Genomic DNA, 27,493 nt, shown 5'->3' with positions numbered 1-27,493 from the left:
CGAGCCTACTTGTTTGGTACTGTTTTCATATGTACATGGACATTATCTGGTTCTCAGAACCCATGGAGCATTGTATTCATTAAATACTCCCAATAAATATATCATATATTGAGGGGGGGGTCGGCCCGTTCCGGCCCCAGTGCTGGTGTCCATCTTTCCATTTCTGTTCATTTAAATTCAAGTTGTTTTAAAGTTGTCCATTTCAAATTTGTGGTTTTAAAGTTGTGCTATTAAGCGTGTGGGTGTCCAGCGGAGTCTTTCCCACTTGACGGGATCGGTTTCATTTGCCTCCGAGAATTTTATTTTCTCATTTTACTATAAACGAAGCAGGATGATAGGTACACAACTAGTACCAATGGAACAAGATGAGAGCTCTTCATGTCTAGAAAATGATATTGTTGATATAGCTGTTGTCGAGAATGGCATTTTAATAGCATCCATCTTGGAAGATACTGCACACTCTCTCGATTACGGAATGACATTATAAACGAGACTGAAGGGAGTGTCTGCATGGGATTTTCATTCATTTTAAACAACAAAAAGGTAAACTGAGTTTCCTAATGTACTCATTCAAGATTGGCAAAATTGTTTTATCAAAATTTTAATTCAAAAAATGTAGACATCTCATTTTCAAGCTGTGATTTTGTTTGAGATACTGCAAAGAAGAGAAAGCAAGATACAATGCAGAGATATTGCAAGCAGAACAATTCAGATAGTTCAATCATCTTGAACTCAGGTACAATAGACAATTCATATATACTTTTACCAGATAGTAAAAGCATTATAGAGTTCTTAACATTTTCAAACCAAAAAGTGATCCATTGAGAAAAAGTAATTGCATTTATATTTGCATTTACTGTTGTTGTTCTTAGATGTACAGAGGAGGGTATATCTACAGATGTATAAATATGCCTATATTTGGGATTCTAGCTCAGGCTGAGCCTGGCTTTGGTCCAAAGACCCCCGCACTTGGTTTTCATCTATTGTCAGTGCATGAGGTTTGCAAGACTAGCTTCCGGGTGGAGTTTGAGGAGCATTCTGTTGCTCTACGAGACAGAGAAACACGCCATGTTGTATGGGAAGGCGGAGTGGAGAATGGTATCTACAAACTCTCAGCACTCTCTTCTTTGACAGGCACTCAGATCGGTGACTTGTGGCACTTCCGTTTTGGCCACTTGAATGTGGTTGCGCTCCGGCGGGCTTTCCAGGACCATTTGGTGGATGGCTTGCCAAATGTTGGCAGCAGGCGAGGACGTTGTAGTTCTTGCATTCGTGAGGCTTCTAGGCGGGCTTCGAAACCTTTGGAGTTGGTACACACTGACTTGTGTGGACCCATTTGCTTTCCCAGAAGGACCAAGCTTTTGCTCGGTTCAAGGAGTGGCATGTTATGGTGGAGGAGTCGTCTGGATTGTAGGTAAAGACTCTTGGGGCTGACAAAGGAGGAGAGTTCTCTTCTAATGCGTTTGTGCGGTTTTATGCGGAACATGGCATCAAGTGGGAGCTGTCCAATACAGGTTCGCCTTCGGAGAATGTAGTGGTTGAGCGAAAGAACCGGACTGTGGTGGATGGCGAGGACGATGCTTGAGCATTGTGATCGTCCTCGTCCACTTTGGGGAGAGGCTGTGGCTACGGCTGTCCATATCCTCAATCGATCTAAGACGACTTCAGTACCAAAGATGACTCAATTTGAGGCTTATTTTGGCAAGAAACCATGTCTCCCATTTCCGTGTGTTTGGGAGTGATGCCTATGTTCACATTCCAAAGAAGCAGAGGGGGAAGCTTGACTCATAGTCCCAGAAGCTTGTATTTGTGGGATATAACTGTCTTTCCAAAGGCTACAGGTTGTATGACCCGGAGAGGAACGAGGTGATAAAATATAGAAGCAAGAGCTAGAAACTGAAAACTAGAAGTGAAATAAAACAAGACTGAAAGACAAAGAGTTACCTTGAGATGAGTGTAGACAAGACACAAGCTAGATACTTTCATTGATGTGACACCCACAATATATAGGTGAGAAGTACAAGATAGAGTAGACTGACTTATGGGACAATTATAGAGGTGCCACATGGCACTAGACTCAAGACACAAAGACTCAACTGAAACTAGACTAGAGAAATAGTACACCTAGTGTGCACTTATTTCCAACACGAGGTTGTTGTCAGCAGAGATGATGTTTTTGATGAGCATGTTCCAGCTTCCATTGTTGATGAGCCGTCACTTCTTGGAGACCTAGATGAGTCTGAGGATGATACCCAGTCTATTGTTCCAACTAGACAACCTCCATCAATTGTAGAGGTTGAGTCCGTGACTGGAGATGAGCCCCAACATCAGCAAAAGGCTCCGCGTTTTGTTGGAGTACCGAGGTGGTTGTTAGACACCCTTCGAGAGTCGGGTGTTACGGAGCTTCCATCCAAGTGGACCACAGAGGACGGACCTCCAAGATCACACAAAGTTCGTGACAAAAGCCATTCACCAGAGCTCTTACAGGTAAACTATGCTTTGATGTCTCGTATCACTCGTATCATGCGGGACAAAGAGCCCACTTTCGTGAAGGAAGCTCTTTCTTAGGAGACTTGGAGGAAAGCCATGCAAGTGGAATTGGATGCCATAGAGAAGAATAAAACTTGGGAGTTGGTTCTGAGGCTGTCAAAATGGTCAGTCATTGGTGTCAAGTGGGTCTTTAAGACCAAGTATACGTCTGATGGGTCGGTGGACAAGCACAAAGCTAGACTTGTGGCTAAGGGTTATGCTCAACGGCCTGGCATTGACTGTGAGGATACCTTTGCACCGACAGCGAGGATGACCACGATTCGGACCGTTCTTGCCCTTGCCTCTTCTCAGCGATGGCCCGTATATCAGATGGATGTAAAATCTGTGTTCCTTAATGGTGACTTGCAGGAGGAAGTGTATGCTGAGCAACCTCCAGGCTTTGATGTTCCAGGATCAAAGGGGATGGTTTACAAGTTGCGGAAGGCCTTGTATGGTCTTAAGCAAGCTCCTAGGGCTTGGAATCAGAAGATTGATTCCTTCTTTCTACGGAAAGAATTTCTGAGATCAGTTGCAACTTGCAGATCCTAACTTGTATCTCTTTTAGGAACGCGGTTTGGTCACGTTGATTATCCTTTAAGTGGATGATCTAATTCTCACTGGCGGTCATGTGGAGCACGAAGCAGTGACGAAGGCTGCCTTGTCAAAGGAGTTTGAGATGACCGACTTAGGCTTACTCCACTTCTTCTTGGGATTGGAGATTTGGCAGACCCAGAGGGGGTTCTTTGTCTCTCAGTAACGGTATGTTCATGAGTTGCTTGAGGCCCTTGGGATGGAGAACTGCAAGCCTATCACTTCACCAATGGACTCGAACACTAAGCTTACAGTGAATGATCCTTGTGAGCCGGTTGATGCCTCTCTGTATCGGAAGCTTGTTGGTTCATTGATTTGGTTGTTGAACACCAGATTGGACTTAAGCTTTCCTGTGGGGCTGTTGAGCTCATTCATGCAGACGCCTTTGAAGACTCATTGGGACGCAGGATTGCGGATCTTGCGGTATCTGTAGGGTACGAAGGATCTTGGACTCTTCTATAACACTAGAGGGGGAACAATGGATGGAGTCCGACTCCAAGGCTGGAGTGACTCAAATTCGGGAGGAGATCCAGACACGAGGAGATCTACATCAGGCTATGGTTTTACCCTCGGCTCAGGAGCTATTTCATGGAGTAGCAAGAGGGAGCCAACTATTGCCTTGTCGTCTACAGAGGCAGAGTACCGGGCTGCTTGCGAGGTTGTGTGGCTGCGGAGGTTGCTTGGCGAGATTGGGTTTCCACAGAAGGAGCCCAGAGTCATCCAGTGCGTTAACCAGAGCTCTATCACTATTGGTCGGAACCCGGTCTTCCATGCCCGGACCAAGCACATAGAGATACAATATCACTTTGTTCGTGAGAAGATTTTGGCTGGTGACATCTTGCTTGTCTATTGTTCGACGGAGGACAATGTAGCCGACCTCTTCACGAAGTCTCTACCTTTGGTTCCACATCCAGGAGCTGAGAGGGGGTGTTAGTAGTCATCTCCTGTCTATACATTACACGCTAGGGCCTCTGTTGTGGGTGTGCCTGCCCATTAGGTGTTTCTCCATTTTTTCCCTATTTTTCCTTGTATTTTCCCCTTTTGTTTTTTGGTCGTGGGGCAGTAGTATGCTGTCGACTGTTTACAGATCTGGCCGACTGATATGTGTGCTGGCCGATTGTGTTTTTTCTGGCCGACTAATGTTTTTCCTGGTCGTGAGCAGTTGGGGCTGCTGTCGGCCTGTTTTGGGCTGGCCGACCAGCAACCTAGGGCCATATATATAGATGGCCTTGCCCCCACACCTTCTGTATCATGTGTATCGGATCTACTGTATATAGCAGAGTTTATACAGCTTCTCTCTCTCTCTCTCTATTCTGCGTTTTGCTCTCTACAGCAGCTGTCTTTCATTTCCGCTGTGCATTCCGACATAGGTATCATGCTTGCATGCTTTCCCTCATATTTTTTGGTATTTGCCAAATAATTAGATCATAAAGGAAGAAGGAGAAAACTTGAGTATCTCATCTCTCTCTCTCTCCCACCAACTCTAAGGCTGAATTCTGCTTCTCTTCACTCTCTCTAGGGTTTAGAGAAATTGGGCCTTGGGCATCTCATAGGTGCTCTGATGCCCCTGTAAAGACTTGAGCTAGTCTAATTATTTCATTAAGCATGATTGAAGACTTAATACTGAACACATAGAGGGCAGCAATGTCAGAGTGTCCCTATTGGTGACATTGCCCATCCAAGCCCAAAAGTCCTAAGTGCATTGTCGAATTTCTAACAACTAAAGAGCAGGTACGTTTGCATTACATAGCCTTCCTCCCTCCATCATAGAAAGCAGCCCTCTTTCTCCCTACACAGCCTCCACTCCCTTTTCATTTACTTCCAACCCTAAAGAAATTCTTCCTATCCTATTCTAACAAACAAAGGCGCCTCCTTTTTTCCAAGAAAGGGAAGGCGCTTCTGCTGTGTCCTATTTTCCTCATCTTGGCTCAGATTTACTAAAAAAAGAAGAAGATAAACATATGCAATTTAAAGAAGCATCAGAGACTTGCTGAATAAGCACTAAATTCAACGACTAGTGAACACTAATAACGTAGTACATGCCAAACCATGAAAATTTTGAAATTTGTAACTTTACCATATGAATGGCAGTCTGAATAAGACAGACGAGGCGCTTTGCTCCACCATCCTGTGTACCTTGCATGATCTGAAGAGCTGTACCTAGGTTTGTCTCGACTGAAAATTTGCAATTTGTGTACCGTAAGGAATCAAGCAACCGGACAACATGTTCTCTCAGATCCGTCTTCTGGTCACATCGTCTGCAAACATACTCCATATCTAAACCCAGCTGTTTTACAACTCCAGCCAGCTGGCACTCCAAGGCACACATCAAGTGAGCTGCATGACCACAAAACTCAGCTCCTGATCGCCTTGCAAAGCATCGTACGGAGGTGTATGCACTATAGCCACACTTCATTGTCTTCCCACAAAGTATACACAGGCATTCTCGGCAGAAATCCGGCTCACTGCAACAAATGTCACATGGCATTACCCCTATGGCCCCTAGAGCTAGACTTTCACCCATCTCCAAACCACAATTGGGATTACCCACTTTGCAATGCATTTCTTCTTTTTCAACGTCCGTACTTTTGGGTTTATGCAGCCTCCCTCGCTTTGATAAGGTCACCTCCACAACAGATGCCACTGATAACATACAATACATGCTTAATAGAGGAGCATAGCAAACCTATTATGTGACAAGCATGTAAACTGCTGTTTATGTGGATCAACATCAGCAATCTAGGTAAAACACATCAATCATTTGAACCTTCTGGTGTGTAAATGCTTTGGCTATGAAAAGAAAATCAGCAAAGACATTACAAAAGTGGAGCTTACTATGGCTGCTACAGTCAACTTACTGTGGCTGCTAGTATGCAGGACAATACACTAAATTCCACAAAATTCCATAGTCAACTTACTGTGGCTGCTAGTATGCAGGACAATACACTAAATTCCACAAAATTCCATATGAGAAACCTAAGCTCTCAGTCATTGCTGCTATCTTTCGTGTGAGCACATGAACAATGCCACACTGAAAGTACCAAAAGTTCTGAGGATCGTAACTGAGGAGACTAAATGATTTCGGAGGGCTTATCAAGTGAAGTGTGTCAAACATCTAAAAGTGTCTCATGTCCTTTGCTACCCCAACTTACTCGTTCAACAACTGTTCCCAAGAGAGAGATCGTCACATGCATCCCACACATGGATGCCACGTGGACGTATCCGATACCAAGGTGCAGGACCTAGAGTGGAAACTGGTCCCATGTGAGTCCCAGCCCAAGACGAGTCAGCCGGGGTTCCACACTAAGCGTCCAAGGTCAGGTGTACAAGTCGCGTACATGGTCTTGGTCAGCTGTGCATTATCCTACACATGAAGCAGTGCCAGTCCATACTATGAGTCTCCCTCTGGAATGATGTCAGGTGTTCTGAGTGTTTGGTTTGCAACTGGACACCAAGCATCTGTAGGAGCAGCAGTTGCATGTAGAAGGGGGCAGCCCTTGGGGCTACCCCAGAAGGGGTTATTGTATCCCTTGAATGGGCAAGGGGTAGGCCTTAGGCCACCCCAAGGGGCCCATGGCCTTTGCCCACCAGCGAAGGAGGCTGTGGCTCAGTTGGCCACCCCAAGGAAGGGCTTGGCAGGCTGTCGGCCAGCCCATGGGGCAGCCAGGACTGTAGGCGCCCAAGGCATATAGGCTGCCCAGCAGCCTGGCCATCATGCGCAGGGCAGCCAGCAAACAGTGTGAAAGCGCATGATATAAAAGGCAATAAACCTGGTCGTGGGAGATTTATAAGCAGGCCGACCCCAACCAGCACCTTTAGGGGCTATAAATAGCCAAGCATAGATCTCAGTCAAGCATCTCATTATTCACAAGGGGGGGTTGTGTTCCAAGGGCCAGGACAACCAAGGGGAGCTCTCAGCCAAGGTGAAGAGTGCAGGTCAAGAACCAGATTTGATTTGCGTTATCTGTACATCATTCTAATAAAGCAAATACACCATTCGTGGTGGGGGCCCTATGGAGGGTATTCGGGACCCAATATTGTGTCCGCGACTCTCTCTCTCTCTCTCTTTCTTCTGTTCGCCTCACCTGCCACCTTTCCAGTATGATATACATGCACCACACATCTAGCTCTCTCACAGTGAGAGGAACAGAGTCCTTCGGCACGATTTCTGGCAGCAATACACTCAAGAGACTTGGATTACACCCAGTCAACCTCTACCGCCAAAGATGCTATACTACAGAGATCAGTTTATGCGTATCTCAGCGGATGGATTCATACAAAGACCTGGATACATGGATGTGTATATGCCTCACAGTGCACGAGTGGTGGTGAGCTTGAGATTGAGGCAGGTAGGGCAGCACGGATCCCCAGAGCAGAGAGGATATGCAGACTATGCCAGGAGAAGGTTGAGAGTGAGGAACATTCTGTATGCAGATGCAAAGCATATAGTGTCATTAGAGAGAGATACACCACCATCCTCAGTGGACATCCCTCACTCCACCAAATCATGGAGTCCGCAGACCAGCGCAGATTTGGCCAGTTCTTGCTAGAGACACAGTGCCACAGAGAGACTCTCCTACGGACTCATACCACAGGGAGAGGTGGGCGACAACTCCAGCTCACTGATTTCTTCCAGAGATCTATCCCAGTGCCTACCCTGACACATGAGGGGGTTACACTTCAGCGCGCTGCAAACCTCCAAGCCAGACGGAGACCGAGAGCACCAGGCTACCAGACTCCCAGACTACATCAGAGGGAGATCACAGAGATACGGGCTCAACATCAGCACCATATCCAGGAGCAGCTAGCTCACTTACACTCACACCCGGAGATCATGCTCCGAGGTATTTTTGCGTCGCCATCGCCTATGTATCATATATTACACTCCCATTATGGTACTAATTGGAGCTAGACACATCTGCATTGCATTCTTGTATACCCTGCGCATATAGGTTTCATACTGAGCCTCTAGCAGTAGTGCTCCATCGATCACACCCCCCCACTAGCTCAGTACTTTCATAGTTTATTTCACGTTCATTTTGTCCCTTTTTTTTTTCTGGACATCCAGAAGACATTGACAGTTGTACATTGATTTGTCTCATAGGTCGAGTTCGGCCTCTAGTAGACGTTAATACAGATCTCTCTCTCTCTCTCTCTCTCTCTCTCTCTCTCTCTCTCTCTCTCTCTCTCTCTCTCTCTCTCTCTCTCTCTATCATTAATATATCATTTCATTTCTCTCTCTCTCTCTCTCTCTCTCTCTCTCTCTCTCTCTCTCTCATTTCCAGTTTCATTTTCTAGGTGCCTGTAGTATCATCTTTATTTTTCATTTTCTGGGTTTTTTTATCCAGACATTGTATCAGATCCACCATGATGTAACTTTTGGTCTCATAGGTCATTATGGCCTTTTGAAGACGTTAATATAACATTTCATTTCATTTTCAATTCTCTCTCTCTCTCTCTCTCTCTCTCTCTCTCTCTATACGAGAGAGAGAGAGATGACAGAGATCAAAGCTCAGTTTCATAGAGAGGGTGCAGAGCGACTGGCTCACTTCAGAGCAGACCCAGGCATGTTCTTAAGGGAGCTGTGGACACCCCCTTCATTGATGTATACCATTCTATACCCCCAGTATGGTATAGGATGGAGCTAGCTAGGTTGCATATCATGATTGTATACTCCATGCATATAGCTATTTGGACAATTTTTTATGAGGTTTGGTTCTATTGGTTGGATCAATGATGATAGCTTCAGATTTGGCTCCCGTACCACTTTCTTGTTATTTCCTTGATGAGACAGACAAGTTGGATGGTGGTAACTTTCAATCATGGAAGTTGCAGGTTACTTCTATTCTTAGGGAGTATGGTTTGATGGAGTTTCTCTCGTACAAGAATCGGTGCTTGCCGGACCTTGCCTCTGCAGAGGATGTGTGTCGGTGGAGGAAGACTCACGGACAGATTTATGGCTTTCTCCTCCTGAATTGTCAGGATTCGGTTCTTCGACACTTCATCTATGCTCCTGATGATGCTTGTGCTTTCTATGGCTTTCTCCTCCTGAATTGTCAGGATTCGGTTCTTCGACACTTCATCTATGCTCCTAATGATGCTTCTGCTTTCTATGCGTGGCAGTTGCTTCGTGACCTGTATGGTGATGCGAGTGATCGGCAGATGGTTTCTACTTTTGGGTGCTATGTGAAAGAGTGCACAGAGCGGAAGCAGAGTGGCACTAGAATGTGCTGAACAAAGAGTGCAAGAGAGAGAGAGAGATGGAGAAAACTATGCTGAATATACTGAAGCAAAACAGTCCCAAGCAAGAGACACTACAAGTCTCATAAGTGAGGGAGCAAAATATGTACAAGACTGAATGAGAAATGAGAGGCAAGCACCCACTATTTATAGTAGAGGTAAGCTGGCTGACTGGAGCTGCAAAACAGGCCAATTGGAGCTACTGGACAAGCCGACTGGAAAATGCCAGAAAAGTTGGAAAAAATCCCAGAAAAATACTAGAAAAAGGGGTGGCCAGCCCACAAGCAAGGGCCATGCAAACTAAATGGGCACCATAAATGAGCAGAAACTGGGGATGAATGTGCCAACACCCCCTCTCAGCCAGATGCTGAACATACTCCGAAAAGTTGAAGAAGTCGTCCTCTATCAAAGACAAAAGAATGCAGCAGCAACAGGTACCAGGAAAGCTTCACAAGCAATCTCCACAGCAACTCAGCTACAAAAGCAACAGAACAAGCTGCAAGGTACACTGCTCTTCCAGAAGATAACAACCATGTAGGTTGCGTCATGCTGCTCCAAATATCGGTGCCAAACCCAAATGTAAACACAGTGTCACAGGAATCCCTAGAAGCCTGTAGCTCCGAGAAGATAATACCCTCAAAAGAAATAGAGTCCATCTGCTCCAACTCTGTACCAAGAGTAGCCAAATGCTATATAATAGCAGCCTCCTCGAAGGTCGGCATCGCCAGATGTAAGAACTCAACTGTCCCCTGTGAAAACTGATGTCGCGACTCCACAGGCCGAACCAAATCCAAATCCCAATCCTTCAAACCCTGGAAGTACCACTGTGCCCCAGGCACGGTCACGGACACACCTGACCACAATCCAGAATCCTCACACAGAGTAAGGGAAGTAGGAACATTCATAGTAGTGGTAACTGAAGTAGTAGCCTCCTCAATAGCATCACACAGCATAGAAGCAGGCTCCTCCATAGAAGGCAAAGGGACCAGCAACACATCCTGGTCACTGGTTGTCGAAGAAAGAGTCGGAGGCGAAGCAATAGGAGACAAATCCCCCTCAGAAGCTGTGAGCAAAGATAGCCCACTGTCTTCCTCAAAAACATTACCAAAGATATCATCCTGGCAAGGAGAAGTATGCACAAAAACTGAAGGCAAGGCAACAGGAGAAACAAACTCCTCAGATGCAGTGAGCAAAACTGGCCAACTATCCTTCGCTGCTGCAGGAACATCTCCAAAAGAAGTATCCACAGATCAGTGGCTGCATAGCACCCAGAAGTAGAAACCATCTGTCGATCACTGGCATCACCATACAAGTCACAAAGCCACTGCCACACATAGAAGGCAGAAGCATCATCAAGAGCATAGATGAAGTGTCGAAGAACCGAATCCTAACAATTCAGGAGGAAAAAGCCAAAGATCTGTCCGTGAGTCTTCCTCCATTGACACACGTCCCCTGTAGAGGCAAGGTCCGACACGCACCGATTCTTGAACGAGAGAAACTCCATCAAACCATACTCCTTGAGAATAGATGTAACCTGCAACTTCCATGATTGAAAGTTACCACCATCCAACTGTTGGGATTTATGCTGTGTATGCACCCAAGGGAGTGCTAGTGATCATCAGTAGGTTACTGGGGCACTTTTTACTTCAGTTAGTGGAGGTTTTTTCCCCCAGTTTTAGCTTAGTTTCACTTATAATGGTTTATAAGTGATTTGGTCCACCTGGCACACTTTATGGCTGGACCATGTGAACACACCTTTTAGGTCACATCTTTATGTGGCTATTGTACTTCATTTTATCCGCCATCGACCGATGAGAGACTTCTTTGGATAGTGATGTGTATGATGCTTACCTTTGTTGCTGGAGTTTTCCTCCCAGATGTTATCCATTAGGAGCTCCTAGTACCGTACTTTTCTTCATAGTTATTTGAGTTTCACTTAGTTGTTTTTAGCTTTTCTTACACAGACATTGTATCAGATCCACCAATTGTTGTAACCTTTTTAGTCTCATAGGTCATTTTGGCCTTTTGAAGACGTTAATATATCATTTCATTTCATTTTCATTTCTCTCTGACTCTCACGCCTCCTGTTGAAGTACCTTTCAAACCCTAACCCTAACAGCTGAATCCCTTCATTTGTTATCAGAGCAAGTTCGCATAGCTGCCCGTACAGTTCACCTGTTTTTACTTCAGCTGTAGCCACGTACACACAGTCGCCTTCAGCTGCACAGACAGCTGTTCCGTACACAGCTCCGTGCAGGTTCGCTATCAGCTATCGCCTTCAGTTGTCCGTACAACCAGGTTCGCCAAGCTGCCCGTACTGGTTCGTCTGCAGCAGCTGTCCGTACTGCTAGCCGTCAGCTGCACATACAGGTCTTCGCCTGTTCTGTTCTATACCTGTCAGCTGCACGTACAGTCCCTCTGCTCCGTACAGGCGCCTGCTTTGCTTCGTACACAGTCGCCTAGTACACGTACAGTACCCCAGGCGACCTGTTCTGTTCCGTACCCTACAGCTGTCCGTACACTCGCCGTCAGCTGCACGCCCAGCTCCGTACAGTACCTGCTGCGCATACCTGCAACAAACCTGTCGACTGCTGTTTTTGTACAGTACCTGCTACGTGTACCTGCAGCTCCGTACATCCGCCGTACAGTCGACCAATACTCTGCTCTGGACAGTACCTGCTCCGAACAGTCGCCGTACAGTCGGCCTATTTCCGTACAGCTGTTCCGTACAGCCTGCAGCAGCAGTCGACCTATACTTGCACTGTACCGTACACTTGTTCTGGTACAGCCTACAGCCGCCTGTATCTACAAAATCACATTTGTGGTAAGCTTTACATGTTTTGAAATTTGGGCATTTTCTCTGTGAAAGTTTTCTGGCCGATACAGGGAGGTTTCCTTGCAAAGAAACCTCTACAGGCTTTTGCAAGGCTTTGGGTGCAGAAATTTTTGGGCATTTTGGCACTGTGTGAGCCATTTTCATTGCTCTACTCAGTCAATGGTGCATTTCGTTGCACATTCAGAGGATTGAGAGTGCAGGCATATTTGGGTAAGTTGTATTCAGTGGAGTACAGTTGCTTTTAGGGTTGTTGCTTTTGGGTTTTTTGATACACAGGTACAAGATTGTGCATTGGCATAATGGCAAATCAACAGCAGAGTGATGTGTTCATGTACTTGTCTAAGGAAGACAAGTTGGATGGCATGAACTACTCCTTGTGGAGTTTTATGCTGAGAAATGTGCTCGTGGCAAAAGGTCTTTGGGATTTTGTTAGTGGTGATGAACCACGTCCAGGTCCAATGGCTCCAGAGACGCCTCCCCAAGGGGGTGCTCGTGGAAGAGGACAACAGGCACAGGCACCAGGTCGGCCTCTGCCTGTTCAAAGAACAAATGCTCAGAAGACATGGGATGCCAGCGATGCACAAGCCTTATCACTTATTGCATTGTCAATACAGAGGTCTATTATACCTCATTCGTTCAGCTGGCTCTTCACGAAATGCATGGGTGACTTTGGAGCAGATGTATGCTGCTCGTAATGAGGCACGGATCTCATTTTTGAAAAGAGAGCTAGAAGATCAGAAGATGCACGAAGGAGATGATATCCACTTGAACAAGCTGCAGGATTTGAGAGAGCAACTCATCAATGTGGATGAAATTATTCCTGAGACACAGCTTGTGTCCACCATCTTAAACTCTTTGCCAAGATCCTACTTGGCTTTTCATACCTCTTTGAACCTTAGCATGAGGAATGCTGTTGAGCCTCTTAAGTATCGGGAACTTGTTGCTCTCTTGTTACAGGAAGAGCAAATCAGGAAGAATATGAACATGAACACAAGTGCTGAACAAGCATTTACGACAGGTCAAAAAGGGAAAGGCAAATCTCAGCCAAAGAGTTCAAATCAGAATTCAGGTGATGGTGGTTCATCTCAGGACACCAAGAAAGGTGATGGACAGCCCAAGAAGAAGGGCAAATGCCATTACTGTAAGAAGCCAGGTCACTACATCACAGAGTGTAGGAAGAGGATTGCCAAAGAGAAGGCAAAGGAATCTGGGATGTCTGTAAATGATGCCTCTAAAGCTCCTCCGGAGACTGCTTCTTTTGTTGAAGACAGGGATTACTGTTTCTACACATGCAGTTATGATGCCTCTTGGTCTTCACAGGCACTCAATGTGACTGAGCATGCATGTACTTGGTATTTTGATAGTGGTGCTTCAAAGCATATTATATCTCTTAGGGATTTGTTTTGTCATGTAGGCCCTGCCATGTTGGCAAAACTGTTCAGTGTGCCAATAATGCTTCATATCCAGTTCGTGGCATTGGGGAGATTCAGCTCACAGCCATTGATGGCTCTATTCTTCACCTTACAGATGCCTTATATGTACCAGGGATAAAGAAGAATCTGTTGTCCATTTCTTCTTTAGCACAGTGTGGTATGCAAGTCAACTTTGATGATGACAAATGCATGGTCAGAGACAAAGCTAATGCCTTGACCTTGATGCTTATTGGTACATTATGTCATGGACTCTATCAGTTGGATGCATTTCAGCCACTGGATCAGTCTGCTTATAATGCATTCACTCTTACTCCAGCTATGGTTGATGCGGAGTTATGGCATGCTCGCATGGGGCATGTAAATTTTGGTAGTCTTATGCTTATGCAGCGACATAACATGTTGACAGACCTACCTCTTATGGAGAAGCCTCCAGATCACATATATGAAGGATGTATTTTGGGAAAAATGCATCGGTTTTCCTTTCCACGTGATCAGGCTCTACGAGCAACTGCAAAGTTGCAGCTTGTACACAGTGATCTTTGTGGTCCCATGCAGACAGAGTCATTAGGAGGTTGCTTCTATTTTGCTACATTTATTGATGACTTCTCTTGTATATGCTGGGTCTATCCGTTGACACAGAAATCACAGGTATATGGTGCATTTTTGGCCTTTGTAGCACTTGCTGAAACTGAGTCAGGATGCAAGGTTAAGACTCTCCGTTCTGACCGAGCGGGGAATATGTGTCACACATGTTGAATTCCTTTCTTGAGAGTAGAGGTATCAAACATCAGTATACTACTCCTTATACTCCACAGCAGAATGGGGTTGCAGAAAGGAAGAATCGGTCACTCATGGAGATGGCCAGATGTATGTTAAAGGCAAAGAAGCTACCACATATCTTTTGGGTGGAAGCTGTTATGTGTGCTTGTCATATCTTGAATCGATGTCCCACAAAGGCACTGGTTTCCATTACTCCTTTTGAGGCTTGGCATGGCCGCAAGCCTTCCGTATCACATTTTCGTACTTTTGGGTGTCTTGCATATGCACACATACCCAAAGAGTTGAGGAGGAAGTTGGATGATAAGGCCACAAAATGTATTTTTGTTGGGTATAGCCGTGAGAGCAAGGGCTACCGATTATATGACCCACTGTACAAGAAGATATTTACTAGTCGGGATGTGATTTTTGATGAAAAATCAGAAATATCCATGGCTGGTTATGATGCAAATCAGGCTGAAAATGATGTGTTTGAAGGTCTACTACCTATGGAGTTTCATTCCACAGTTGGTGATCCAACCCATGAGGGTGCAGGACAGCCAGCTAATCATGAAGATGGTGCAGAAATTCAGCAAGCTATTGAGCCAGAAGTTGAGCCAAATATGGGGCAGCAGGCTCCACAGGTCAGACACATACCTAGATGGTATTTGAGGACATTAAGGGACAGCCATCTAGAGGGTCCTCTTGCTGGCGGTACTCGTAGGGAGACACGGACCAATGAGCATGCACACATCATGGATTTATATTTGGTTATGGCAGCCAGTTTACAGGATGATGATGAGCCTGATTCATTTGTGGATGCACGAGACAATGTGCATTGGAACAAAGCCAGTTTACAGGATGATGATGAGCCTGATTCATTTGTGGATGCACGAGACAATGTGCATTGGAACAAAGCCATGCAGGATGAACTTGATTCTATTCAAAAGAATCAAACATGGGATTTGGTTGATCTGCCCAAAGTCAAGAAAGCCATTGGTACTAAGTGGGTCTATAAGTTGAAAAGACATGCAGATGGATCCATTGACAGGTACAAAGCCCGTCTAGTTGCAAAGGGCTATGCACACAAGAAGGGCATTGATTATGAGGAGACATTTGCTCCTACATCCCGTATGTCGACACTTAGGTGTGTCATTTTTATCATCTTGTCTTGTACATCTGTTGCTCCCTCACTTATGAGACTACTTGTGTCTCTTGCTTGGGACTGTTTTGCTTCAGTATATTCAGCATAGTTGCTCCATCTCTCTCTCTCTTGCACTCTCTATTCAGCACACTCTAGTGTCCTTTTGCTTCCGCTCTGTGCACTCTTTCACATGGACATGATGTAACCTTTTGGTCTCACAGGTCATTTTGGCCTTTTGTAGAAGTTAATACAACTTTCTCTCTCTCTCTCTCTCTCTCTCTATTTATTTTTGCACATCTCTCTCTATCTTGTGTGTTAGCTTTGTCACAAAAGATTGCTGAATTCTGTCCATTGAAGTAACCAATTCTATTCATCAAGCTTCCACATGTTACAACCAGTTAGCCTCATCAAAATTGCTAGTCTAGATATGTGTAACATGCGGAAGCTCGGTGGATAGGATTGGTAACTTCAATGTGCAGAATTCAGAAATCTTTCGTGACAAAGATAACGCACAACAAAGAGAGAGATGTGCAGAAATAGAGAGAGAGAGAGAGAAAGAAAGAAAGAAAGATATATTAACGTCTACGAGAGGCCAAAGTCGGCCTATGAGACAAAAAATAATACAACTGTGTTCTTCCGGTCATCGGAAGAAAAGAAACAAAAGAAAAAGTGTGCATGTGTCTGGATACAACTGTGAATCATCATGGATCGGTGGAGCCCATATACAAACAATATAAGGGGGGTGGGGATGTGGATGGAGTGCTAAGGCAAGATGCATCTCTATATGCTGAAGGGGTAGTACAAGCATGCTATGCAGATCTATGTCTAACTCCATCCAGTGCCATAAGAGGGATATAAGATATCATACATCGCCGATGCTGAGGCTGTGGATGGCATGAACATGTACCCTGAGTTTGAATGAAAGCGAGCTAGCCTCTCCTGTGTCTCCATCTGGTGTCTCATTCGGATAGCTGCTATCTCTCGGTGACGGAGTCGAGGTGCTCTATGTCCAGTCTGTCTAGGTCTCCTCCTGGCTCTCAATTCCTCTGCTCTCTGTGCGGTCACCCACGTGGTACATCAGCTGGCACTGGCATAGCTCTCTGGAAGAAATCTGTGAGCTGGGACTGTCTCCCACCCCTAGTGGGAGCGGGTGTCTGGAGGAGTCTCTCTCGAGAACTATGAAGCTCTAGTAGTAGTTTGCCAAGCTGTCTCGCTGGTCCGAGGCCTCCATCAACTGATGTAGTGAAGAGTGCTCCTCAAACAATCCTGCATATCTATCTCTGACCCCCTGGTGGGCTCTACATCTACATACAAAGTGATCCTCAGTCTCCACCTCCTTGCGGCACAATCTGCATATCCGCTCAGCTCTAGGAACCCATGCCGCTCTCCCAGCCTCTATCTCTAGCTGATGTGATGAGACCCGTAGCTGTCCAATAGCAACGCGAGAGCTGTGTGGCATGTATACATCCATGTACCGCGGTCGATGTATAAACCCATCCCCTGAGATGCTCATAAAGTGGTCTCTGTAATACAGCATCTTCGGTGGTAGTGGGCTCTCTGGTGCTGTCCATGTCTCCTGTATGTAGTGCTGCCATATGTCCTATCTCATCACTCTGTTCCTCTCATTGAGAGAGAGGTAACCCCGTGGAGCAGACTGATCATACTGAAAAGGTGGCAACCGCTCAATGTCTATACCATGATGTGAGAACCACTGTAGCATCTGTGCATACCAAGATCCAGTGTGTCCAGCCTCGGCCAGCTGTCTGGATGCCTCAAAAGCTCAGCGGGATAATCTCTCCATGGGCATCTCCCTCATCCTGTATATAAAGGAGATCGTCTGGAACAATGCCTCCACTACCATAGGTGGTGCAGCAAACTCAGCTCGAGCAATGTCGTGCGGGACGGATGGTTTGCTGCGTATCTGTGGTCTCTCCAGCTGTACCCATGTGGAGGCTGCAAGCCCTGGTGCCCAAACCGCTGCTGCATACATCAAGGCTGGTGTCACTAATGTATCAAAGAGCCACCCCTTCGTGCGGGGTTCCTGAAAATGTGCCTGATGACACTGACGCTCAAGGCCAGCAAGAGCTGCATACCCCCGGGTCACTCTGTCTCGGACTGCCTGAGCCATGGAGAAGCGTCCAGCTGAGCTAGTAAATGTGATGCCAAGGTAAACATAAGAGCTCACCACCTCGACCCGCCCTCCTGCTAATGTGAGAGTAGTGTGGCTCCTGACTGCGGGTGAAGTGTGGAAGATCATAACCTTGGTTTTCCCAAGGTTCACTGTGAGCCCCTGCTGTGCGCAGAAGTCATCAAGAGCCGCAAGGTGTCTTTGAAGCCCAACCTGCGTGTCGGATACCAAGACGATGTCATCAGCATAAAGCATAACATGGACAGTAATACCTGATAGCTCAACCCCAGAGCCTCCTCCCTGTGTGATGTAATCGACCACCTCATCAATATAGAGCCCAAAGAGCGTGGGGGAGAGCGGGCACCCCTGCTTCACACCAATGGTGCTAGCAACTGTGTCGGACAAGCCTCCTGGGCATCGGACTCTCCCAAAGACCTGCTCATATAGCCTGTATATGCCCCACATCATGTCTGAAGGTATGCCTAGTGTCTGTAGTCGCCGAAAGAGGCGCTCTCTGGGCACAGTATCAAATGCCTTGCGGAAATCCACAAAGCAACAATAGAGCCGTTGCCTCCATGCCTTGGCCTGATCAATCAGGCACCTCAATGTAAAAATGTGGTCGATGGTCGAGAAGGCTCGACGGAAGCCTGCCTGGCCTGCTGCTCTCAATCCCCCAACCTCTGCATGAGTGCTCAGCTCTGCCTCCAAAACTGCCCCGTATAGTTTGGCCAATATATGGCCAATCATGATGGTCCTGTAGTTCCCGAGGTCTAGTACATCTCCCGCTTTATGGATCGGCACAATAGTGTGCATCGTCCACTCAGCCGGAAACCCCTCTGACAGAGCTCTGTTGAAGAGATGAGCAAGAAATGGTGCCAATGTATCAATAGCATAGATGAGATGCTCTCCCTGTAATCCTGTATGATCTGTCGCCCGTCCATGTTGGAGTCGGCATATGGCCCTCCTAACCATAGGTGGGGTGAAGAAGGTGGAGACTGTGGGGCATGGCTCTGTGGGCTGTGGTATAGGGGGCTGTGCAGGCACATCATAAAGTCTCTCTGCATATGTCTGCCAGGTCTGAGGATCGGCAATAGGTGTGGGAGGACGGGGCTCTCTGAGTCTCCTCCAAGCAGCAGCAGCATCTCTGCTCATGAGCATGTGATATGTGTCCCAGTACTGAGCCTCCTCATAAGCTCGCCGCTTACGGCGGGTGAGAGTATGCATCCTCCTGCCTGCCTCCCTCTGGGTGATCTCCCCGCGAGCCCTCTGCACTCGGAGACTGCGGTAAAGGTTTCTGCACTCATCATCATACCATCGGTTTTGGGGCATGCTCCCAGATGTAGGTGGCCGTCCTGTCTGTATGTGGTATGGGAAACTCCTCGCGGCTGCGGAGTGAAGTACATGTGAGAGCTGGGAGGTGAGCATGGCCATGGGTGCCGATGGATCTAAGGCAAATAGCTGATCATGAACATGATAGTCGTACACCTCGGCTAGGTCCTGAGTGAAGTGAAAAATAGTGCGTGGTGGCTGTATGATGGGTGGGTGGGCCTCCAATAAGCTCCTGAAAGTGAGGGATAGGTATGTATGATCCGCCCCAATGGGACATGGTGGTACGGTGAAGTGAGACACCATATCTGCTGCCTCCCGGGATCCCATCACATAATCCACTGTACTACTACCGCCTCCCACTGGAAAGCAAGTCAACCCACCTGAATCTGGCCACTGAGTCATCCCGTTATAAATAACGAGATGGTGTCGGGCCCCAAGCTCCAGCAAATGTTGCCCATATCCAGTGCTGTCAGCTCCTCCATCAGCGGAGATCCGAGTGGTCCCTGTATCCTCTGTAGCTAGCGGCTCTAGTCTCAGGGGATCCTCAAAGTCATAGATCTCGCACTGTCTGCTCTGAGTCCGTGCATTGAAGTCCCCCATCAAGAAGACTTCTCCCAGTGTCGAATAGTGTAAGATCTCCTCAGATAAGACAGAGTATGGAGACTCACTAGCCTCTCCTCCACCCGGCTCCTCGGTGGTGGCAAACCGCGACCCCTTCGGAGGAAAGTAGCAAAGGGCGATATAAATCCATCTGGTCTCCGAGAGGCGTAAGCTAATCCACATGTATCTCACCTCCGAGTCTCGTGCTACGACTCGAACATGCTCATGTAACCCATGCCTGAAAAGCACTGCAATACCTCCTGAACCTCGGGAGGTGGCCTGTCTCATCCCCTGTCGGTGAGCTGACTCCCACTGATAACCCTCAACCCGTGGTAAGCCCCTCTCCGGGCTCTCATGTGTCTCTGTCATCAAGATGATATCCCGGCCCTCCATCACCTCCTCAAGTCTCCCTGGATGTGTACATAGGACTCCATTACAGTTCCAGATTGCTATGTGTATCTCTTTGTCTTCATGTTGTTTCCTCCGTGTCTCATAGGCCAGATGGCGCTATTCGACCCTCTTCCCATCAATGTAGATGTGACTGTTCCTATAATGTGCCTTCTTCCCTTCTTTGCGTGCCGCCTTGATCTTCGGCATGCATAATCTTCTGTGCTCCAATTGCATCCATGTGAGGTCATCATCGAAGTAGATGGGGTCCCCTGGCAAGCTCCTCAAGATAGCCCGTCTTCTCATAAAGCTCATCCTACTCTCCTCATCCGGGAACTGTAGCACTAAGGCCTTGCCTTTGGTGGAGTCCTTTGGGGTTGTCCTCCATACTCTAGTGAATGGGAGCGGCTCATCCTCCTTTAGTCCTACCTTGGTACATAGGTTCCGCCCGTCAATCTCGGGCGTGGAGGTAGTGCTCTCTGGTATCCCTGTGACTCGGATGTTGAGGCGCCGGATCCGTCGCATCTTCTCTTCATCAAGAGTGGACTGCATCATGTGTACATCTTCTTGTACCTCCTTCTTGATGTTCTTCTTCATCACTTGTACATCTTCTTGCACCTCCTTTTTGATGTTCTTCTTCATCACTTCTACCCATCCTTCGCGGGCCGCCTCCATTTTCCCCTCGATTGTGTGGGTGAGGGTTTTGGTGATCTCTTCTTTGATTGCCTCTTTGTCCACCTCAAGAGTCTCTCCTTCCTCCCGTGGACGATCGCATAAGGATGCCACTTCGCCCTTCAAAAGGTTGATTTCCTCCTGCATGGCGAGCTTTTCCTTCTCCCACTCCTCTTGCATGGTAAGCTTCTCTTCCTTCCACATTTTGGCTTCGGCCTCCAGCTTCTAAAGATATATTAAGCGTCTACTAAAGGCCCAAGCGTCTACTAAAGGCCCAATGGTCCTATGAGACTAAAGTGATACAATAATGTCCATGGCATATCTCATCATGGAATGGAAAATAAAACAGAAAGAAAACATAAACATAGCTATCTCATTGGGGTGATACAAAACTGTCCATGGAAACTCATCATGGAATACGAAGAACATAGAAACATGAGAGCAGCATCAGCTCCGAGTAGATGGTATACCATTCTCCAAAATATCAAGCATGGGGCTAATGAGTATGGCCGAGAGGTCTCCCTTAGCTATGTCACGTGGAAAGGTAGCTCGATGGCGGTGGAGCATCTCATGGATCTGGAGTCAATGAGGTGATCGTGGCCGATAGCCGGGGGCCCGGGGTGTCCGGCACACTGGAGTGCGGAGGCTTGGTCTGAGGTAACTCCTCTCGGGCAAAGTAGCAAGATGTCACCCGCCAAGATCTTCTCACGAACAAAGTGATACTGTATCTCTATATGCTTGGTCCGGGCATGGAAAACCGGGTTCCGAGCAATAGCTATACAACTCTGGTTATCACACTGGATGACTGTGGGCTCCCTCTGTGGAAACCCCATCTCGCCTAGCAGCCTCCGCAGCCATACAACCTCACAAGCAGCACCACAAGCAGCCCGATACTCTGCCTCTGTCGAAGAAAGGGCAATAGTTGGCTGCTTCTTGCTGCTCCAAGAAACCGCTCCTGAGCCGAGGGTAAAAGTGTATCCTGAAGTAGATCTCCTCGTGTCTGGATCTCCTCCCCAATCTGAGTCACTCCAACCTTGGAGCTTGACTCCATTCCCTCCTGTGTAAAAGAGTCCCAGATCCTTCGTACTCTGCAGATACCGCAAGATCCGCAATCCTGCGTCCCAATGAGTCTTCAATGGCGTCTGCATAAAAGAGCTCAACAGCCCCACGGAGAAGCTCAAGTCCAATCTGGTGTTCAGCAACCAGATCAATGAACCAACCAACTTCCGGTATTGCGAGGCATCAACTGGCTCACAAGGATCTGTAACGGTTAACTTTGTGTTCGGGTCCATCGGCGACGTAATAGGCTTGCAGTTCTCCATCCCAAAGGCCTCAAGCAACTCATGAACATACCGCTGCTGAGTGACAAAAAACCCCCTCTGGGTCTGCCAGATCTCCAATCCCAAGAAGAAGTGGAGTAAGCCTAAGTCGGTCATCTCAAACTCCTTTGACAAGGCAGCCTTCGTCACTCCAATGTGCTCCACATGACCGCCGGTGAGAATGAGATCATCCACATAAAGGATGATGAGTGTGACCATGCCGCGTTCCCGAAAGAGATACAGGTTCGGATCTGCAACCGATCTCTGGAATCCAGTCCGAATAAAGATGGAATCAATCTTCTGATTCCAAGCCCTCGGAGCCTGCTTAAGACCATACAAGGCCTTACGTAACCTGTAAACCATCCCTTCCGATCCTGGAACAATAAAGCCTGGAGGCTGCTCAACGTACACCTCCTCCTGCAGGTCACCATTAAGGAACGCCGATTTTACGTCCATCTGGTACACGGGCCACCTCTGAGAAGAAGCAAGGGCAAGAACGGTCCGAATCGTGGTCATCCGCGCTGTCGGTGCAAAGGTATCCTCGTAGTCGATGCCTGGCCGCTGAGCATAACCCTTAGCCACGAGCTTGGCTTTGTGTTTGTCCACCGACCCATCAGCCGCGTACTTGGTCTTAAAGACCCATTTGACACCAATGACAGACCGCTTCGACGGCCTCGGTACCAACTCCCAAGTGTTGTTCTTCTCGATGGCGTCAAGTTCCACCTGCATGGCTTCCCTCCAAGTATCCTGTGAAAGGGCTTCCTTGACGGAAGTGGGCTCTTTATCCCGCATGATACGAGACATAAGAGCATAGTTCACCTGAAGAAGCTCCGCCGTGTTGCTTTTATCTCGAACTCGATGTGATCTTCGAGGGCCGTCCTCTGTGGTCCACTCGGAGGGTAGCTCCGTGACACCTGACTCCCGAAGGGTGTCCATCAACCACCTAGGAACTCGAACAGATCGTGGAGCCTCCTTTGGTCGCGGGGGCTCAGCTCCAGCTGCGGGCTCAACCTCCTGTGATGACTGAGGTGGATCAAGTGGTAGACTGGGAATCATCATCAGACTCTGGATCTCCAAGAAGTGGCGGCTCCTCGACAGTGGATGCTGGAACATGCTCGTCAAAGACCACATCCCGGCTGACAACAATCTCGTTCCTCTCTGGATCATACAACCTGTATCCCTTGGAAAGAGAGTTATACCCCACAAATACCAGCTTGCGGGACTTGGAGTCAAGCTTCCCCCCCTGCTTCTTCGGAATATGTACATACGCGTCACTCCCAAAGACACGGAAGTGCGAGACATCGGGTTTCCTGCCAAAATATGCCTCAAATGGAGTCATATGGGGTACAGAAGTCGTCGGAGAGCGGTTAATGGTATGGACAGCTGTTGCCACAGCCTCACCCCAAAGTGGACGATGAAGATCACGATGCTCCAGCATAGTCCTCGCCATCTCCACCACAGTCCTGTTCTTACGTTCAACAACTGCATTCTCCGAAGGCGATCCGGTATTGGCCAATTCCCTCTTGATGCCATGATCTGCACAAAACCGAAAGAATACAGTCAAGGAGAATTCCCCTCCTTTGTCAACCCTGAGAGTCTTGACCTGAAATCCAGACTCTTTCTCCACCATCACGTGCCAATCCTTGAACCGAGCAAAAGCCTGGTCCTTCTGTGAAAGAAAGTAGACCCACGTGAATCTGGTACAATCATCAACAAGCAGCATGAAGTAGAGAGATCCTCCCAAGGATCGTATCTGCTGTGGTCCACACAAGTCAGTGTGAATCAACTCCAAAGGTTTCGAAGCCCGCCTGGAAGCCTGCTTCGGAAAGGATTCCCTGTGCTGCTTACCACGTATGCAAGAACTGCAGCGTCCTTGCCTACTACCAACATCTGGCAAGCCAACCACCATCTGGTCCCGGAAGGCGCGCCGCAAAGCATCCACATTTAAGTGGCCAAAACGAAAGTGCCACAAATCTCCGACCTGAGAGCCTGTCAGTGAGGAGAGTGCAGAGAGCTTGTAGATGCCGTTCTCCACACCGCCTTCCCAAACAACTTTACCTGTCTCACGGTCCCTTAGAGCAACTGAATGCTCCTCAAATTCCACCCGAAAGCCAGTCTTGCATACCTCATGCACTGACAAAAGATGAAAGCCCAGAGCAGGGACATAAAGAACACGGGAAGCATGCTTGCCCCCCTTGCCGTCGGGAATGATCTCCATCCGGCCCTCACTATGAATCGGAATAGTGGAGTTATCGCCTATAAAGATACGACCTGACTGCCGTTTCAGATCCAGGAAGAAGTCACGGGATGGAGTCATGTGCCTGGAAGCACCACTGTCGAGAGTCCATTCCCGGGTATCCTTTGCGGTGAAGCCAACTGCCTCCTCGCTCCAAGACGATGAATCATCGGAGTCCACCATCTCCAAGTGCACAAATGCCGGAGTCTTCGCAGCTGAGGCTGAGGACTCAACACTCTTCCCTGTCCGCTTAGGGCACTTCCTCCAGTAGTGGCCTTTCTCGCCACAATCATTACACGATCTTTCGGCCTTCAGCTTCTCTCGTTCTGGATCAGGCTTCTTCTCGGAAGACTTATCTGGTGAAGCCTTCCCTTTGCCCTTGTTGGTATTACGGCCTTTCGACCGTTGGCCAGTTAAGGCCTCCGAACCTCCGCCGTGAGGAGGGTTCGTGAAACGTTCCTCCTGGTCCAAGACCATTGGCACAAGCTCCTCCCAAGTAATGGTGCTGAGCCTGCCACTCGTGATCAACGAGGAATAGAAAGCGGAATACTGACCAGGCAAGTGGGAAAGTAACGTGATGGCCATATCTTCGGACGATATCTCTTTCGTAGCTTGAAGGACTTCCTGCTGAAGGGCCTGCAGCTTGTTAATGTGTTCCCGCATCGTCGAAGACTTTGCAAGGTTCATAACCCGCATCTGCACTTCCAAGGATATCCGTTTCATGGGTGACACCATGTTGTACAAAGAAGCCAAGTGCTCCCATATGCCTCTCGCCAGCGTCATGTGCTTCACATGGTTGATCACCTGTGGTGTGCAATTGAGGAATATAAACGACCGGACCCTGGCGTTGACACGGTCCCACATTTGTGCCTGTGCCTCTCGGTCCTTCCTCGTCGATAATAACTCCCCTTCCTCAGCTTCCGGCCTTGGCACCCCTTTGATAATAAAATCAGCAAGATCATATGACTCCAGAACTGACTCCATCATGACCTTCCAGATGCCATAATTGGACCCGTCCAACTGCCGATCCACTGGGAACGTGGGGAGAGTCGGAATCTTCACGTGCTTCTCAGCCATCTCGAGTAAATCCGCCATCTCGGAGAGTAACCTGAAAGGGTGGGTGGGTGGGAAAAATCTGAAAATCAGAAAATATGCAAGTGGCTGTCCAGCCCCTCTGCCCGCCTTCCTCTTGCACCTTCACTTCCCGTTCAGCCCGAAACAGTCCACCGATCAGCAACCTGTTGCTCCCCCTCTTGCTCAGAAAAACGCCCAAGATCTCCTAGAGCCTAGGGCTCTGATACCATGTCAAAATATGCAGCGGAAATGATATCCAAACTTGGGTAGACAAGAGCAAATAGACTGCAGAAAATAATCAGCACAAGAAACACAGAGAGAAGTGTGTAAACTCTTCTCTATACACAAGATCCCGGAGATACTGAATGAGTAAGTGGAGGAGGATGGGGGGCAATATATACAAGCCCATGAGGGCAGTCGGCCAGCTCCAGACAGGGCCCACGACTGAACAAAGTCCCACGACTGCTGAATATAGCAGTCGGCCAGCATCAGATGCCCCACGCCTGGACAGAACAAGTCGGCCAGCACTCCTACAGCCCACGACTGATACAGATGCAGTCGGCCAGCTTCAGAGTGCTCCTGGCATCAACTGGCAGCCCTCCAGCCACTAGGAAAAAATGGGAAAAATAGGGAAAAAATACGGGGAGTGTGGAAAAATGATATACGGGCGGGCACACCCACAACAGAGGCCCTGGTGTATACAAATAGACAGGAGATGACTTCTAAGATTGTCAGAATATGCAGCGGAAATGATATCCAAACTTGGGTAGACAAGAGCAAGTAGACTGCAGAAAATAATCAGCACAAGAAACACAGAGAGATGTGTGTAAACTCTTCTCTATACACAAGATCCCGGAGATACTGAATGAGAAAGTGGAGGACGATGGGGGGCAATATATACAAGCCCATGAGGGCAGTCAGCCAGCTCTAGACAGGGCCCACGACTGAACAAAGTCCCACGACTGCTGAATATAGCAATCGGCCAGCATCAGATGCCCCACGCCTGGACAGAACAAGTCGGCCAGCACTCCTACAGCCCACGACTGATACAGATGCAGTCGGCCAGCTTCAGAGTGCTCCTGGCATCAACTGGCAGCCCTCCAGCCACTAGGAAAAAATGGGAAAAATAGGGAAAAAATACGGGGAGTGTGGAAGAATGATATACGGGCGGGCACACCCACAACAGAGGCCCTGGTGTATACAAATAGACAGGAGATGACTTCTAACACCCCCTCTCAGCTCCTGGCTGTGTAACCAACCGCAGGGGGCTGAAGTGCCGCCTGAGCGTAGCTTGAGGTAGAGACTTCGTGAAGAGGTCCGCCGCATTGTCCTCCGTCGAGCAATAAAGTAGCAAGATGTCACCCGCCAAGATCTTCTCACGAACAAAGTGATACTGTATCTCTATATGCTTGGTCCGGGCATGGAAAACCGGGTTCCGAGCAATAGCTATACAACTCTGGTTATCACACTGGATGACTGTGGGCTCCCTCTGTGGAAACCCCATCTCGCCTAGCAGCCTCCGCAGCCATACAACCTCACAAGCAGCACCACAAGCAGCCCGATACTCTGCCTCTGTCGAAGAAAGGGCAATAGTTGGCTGCTTCTTGCTGCTCCAAGAAACCGCTCCTGAGCCGAGGGTAAAAGTGTATCCTGAAGTAGATCTCCTCGTGTCTGGATCTCCTCCCCAATCTGAGTCACTCCAACCTTGGAGCTTGACTCCTTTTTTCCTGTGTAAAAGAGTCCCAGATCCTTCGTACTCTGCAGATACCGCAAGATCCGCAATCCTGCGTCCCAATGAGTCTTCAATGGCGTCTGCATAAAAGAGCTCAACAGCCCCACGGAGAAGCTCAAGTCCAATCTGGTGTTCAGCAACCAGATCAATGAACCAACCAACTTCCGGTATTGCGAGGCATCAACTGGCTCACAAGGATCTGTAACGGTTAACTTTGTGTTCGGGTCCATCGGCGACGTAATAGGCTTGCAGTTCTCCATCCCAAAGCCCTCAAGCAACTCATGAACATACCGCTGCTGAGTGACAAAAAACCCCCTCTGGGTCTGCCAGATCTCCAATCCCAAGAAGAAGTGGAGTAAGCCTAAGTCGGTCATCTCAAACTCCTTTGACAAGGCAGCCTTCGTCACTCCAATGTGCTCCACATGACCGCCGGTGAGAATGAGATCATCCACATAAAGGATGATGAGTGTGACCATGCCGCGTTCTC

At 48.0% G+C, this 27,493-nt stretch overlaps 1 protein-coding gene across 2 annotated transcripts in view; it reads right to left on the bottom strand.

The window, feature by feature from the left end:
• The window catches only part of LOC147639758 (uncharacterized), an 86,576-nt gene that overhangs the window by 33,135 nt on the left and 25,948 nt on the right, over positions 1–27,493 (bottom strand). The window contains exons 1-2 of one of the 2 annotated variants that reach the window (XM_086773630.1): positions 5,672–5,763; positions 5,198–5,585 (exon numbers count right to left, since the gene is read on the bottom strand). In XM_086773630.1, the coding sequence (XP_086629756.1) occupies positions 5,198–5,536 (339 nt within the window). In that variant the 5' untranslated portion in view covers positions 5,537–5,585; positions 5,672–5,763. Of the gene's footprint in view, positions 1–5,197; positions 5,764–27,493 lie in introns of those variants that run through there. The other variant, XM_086773623.1, reaches the window with a different exon arrangement.

This window comes from Cibotium barometz, chromosome 3 (genome assembly GCF_041138505.1).
Source record: "Cibotium barometz isolate CiBa-2024 chromosome 3, ASM4113850v1, whole genome shotgun sequence".
NCBI classification, from domain to species: Eukaryota; Viridiplantae; Streptophyta; class Polypodiopsida; order Cyatheales; family Cibotiaceae; genus Cibotium; species Cibotium barometz.
Note: the sequence above shows the minus strand (reverse complement) of the source record. Positions and strands in the feature narration are given on the sequence as shown.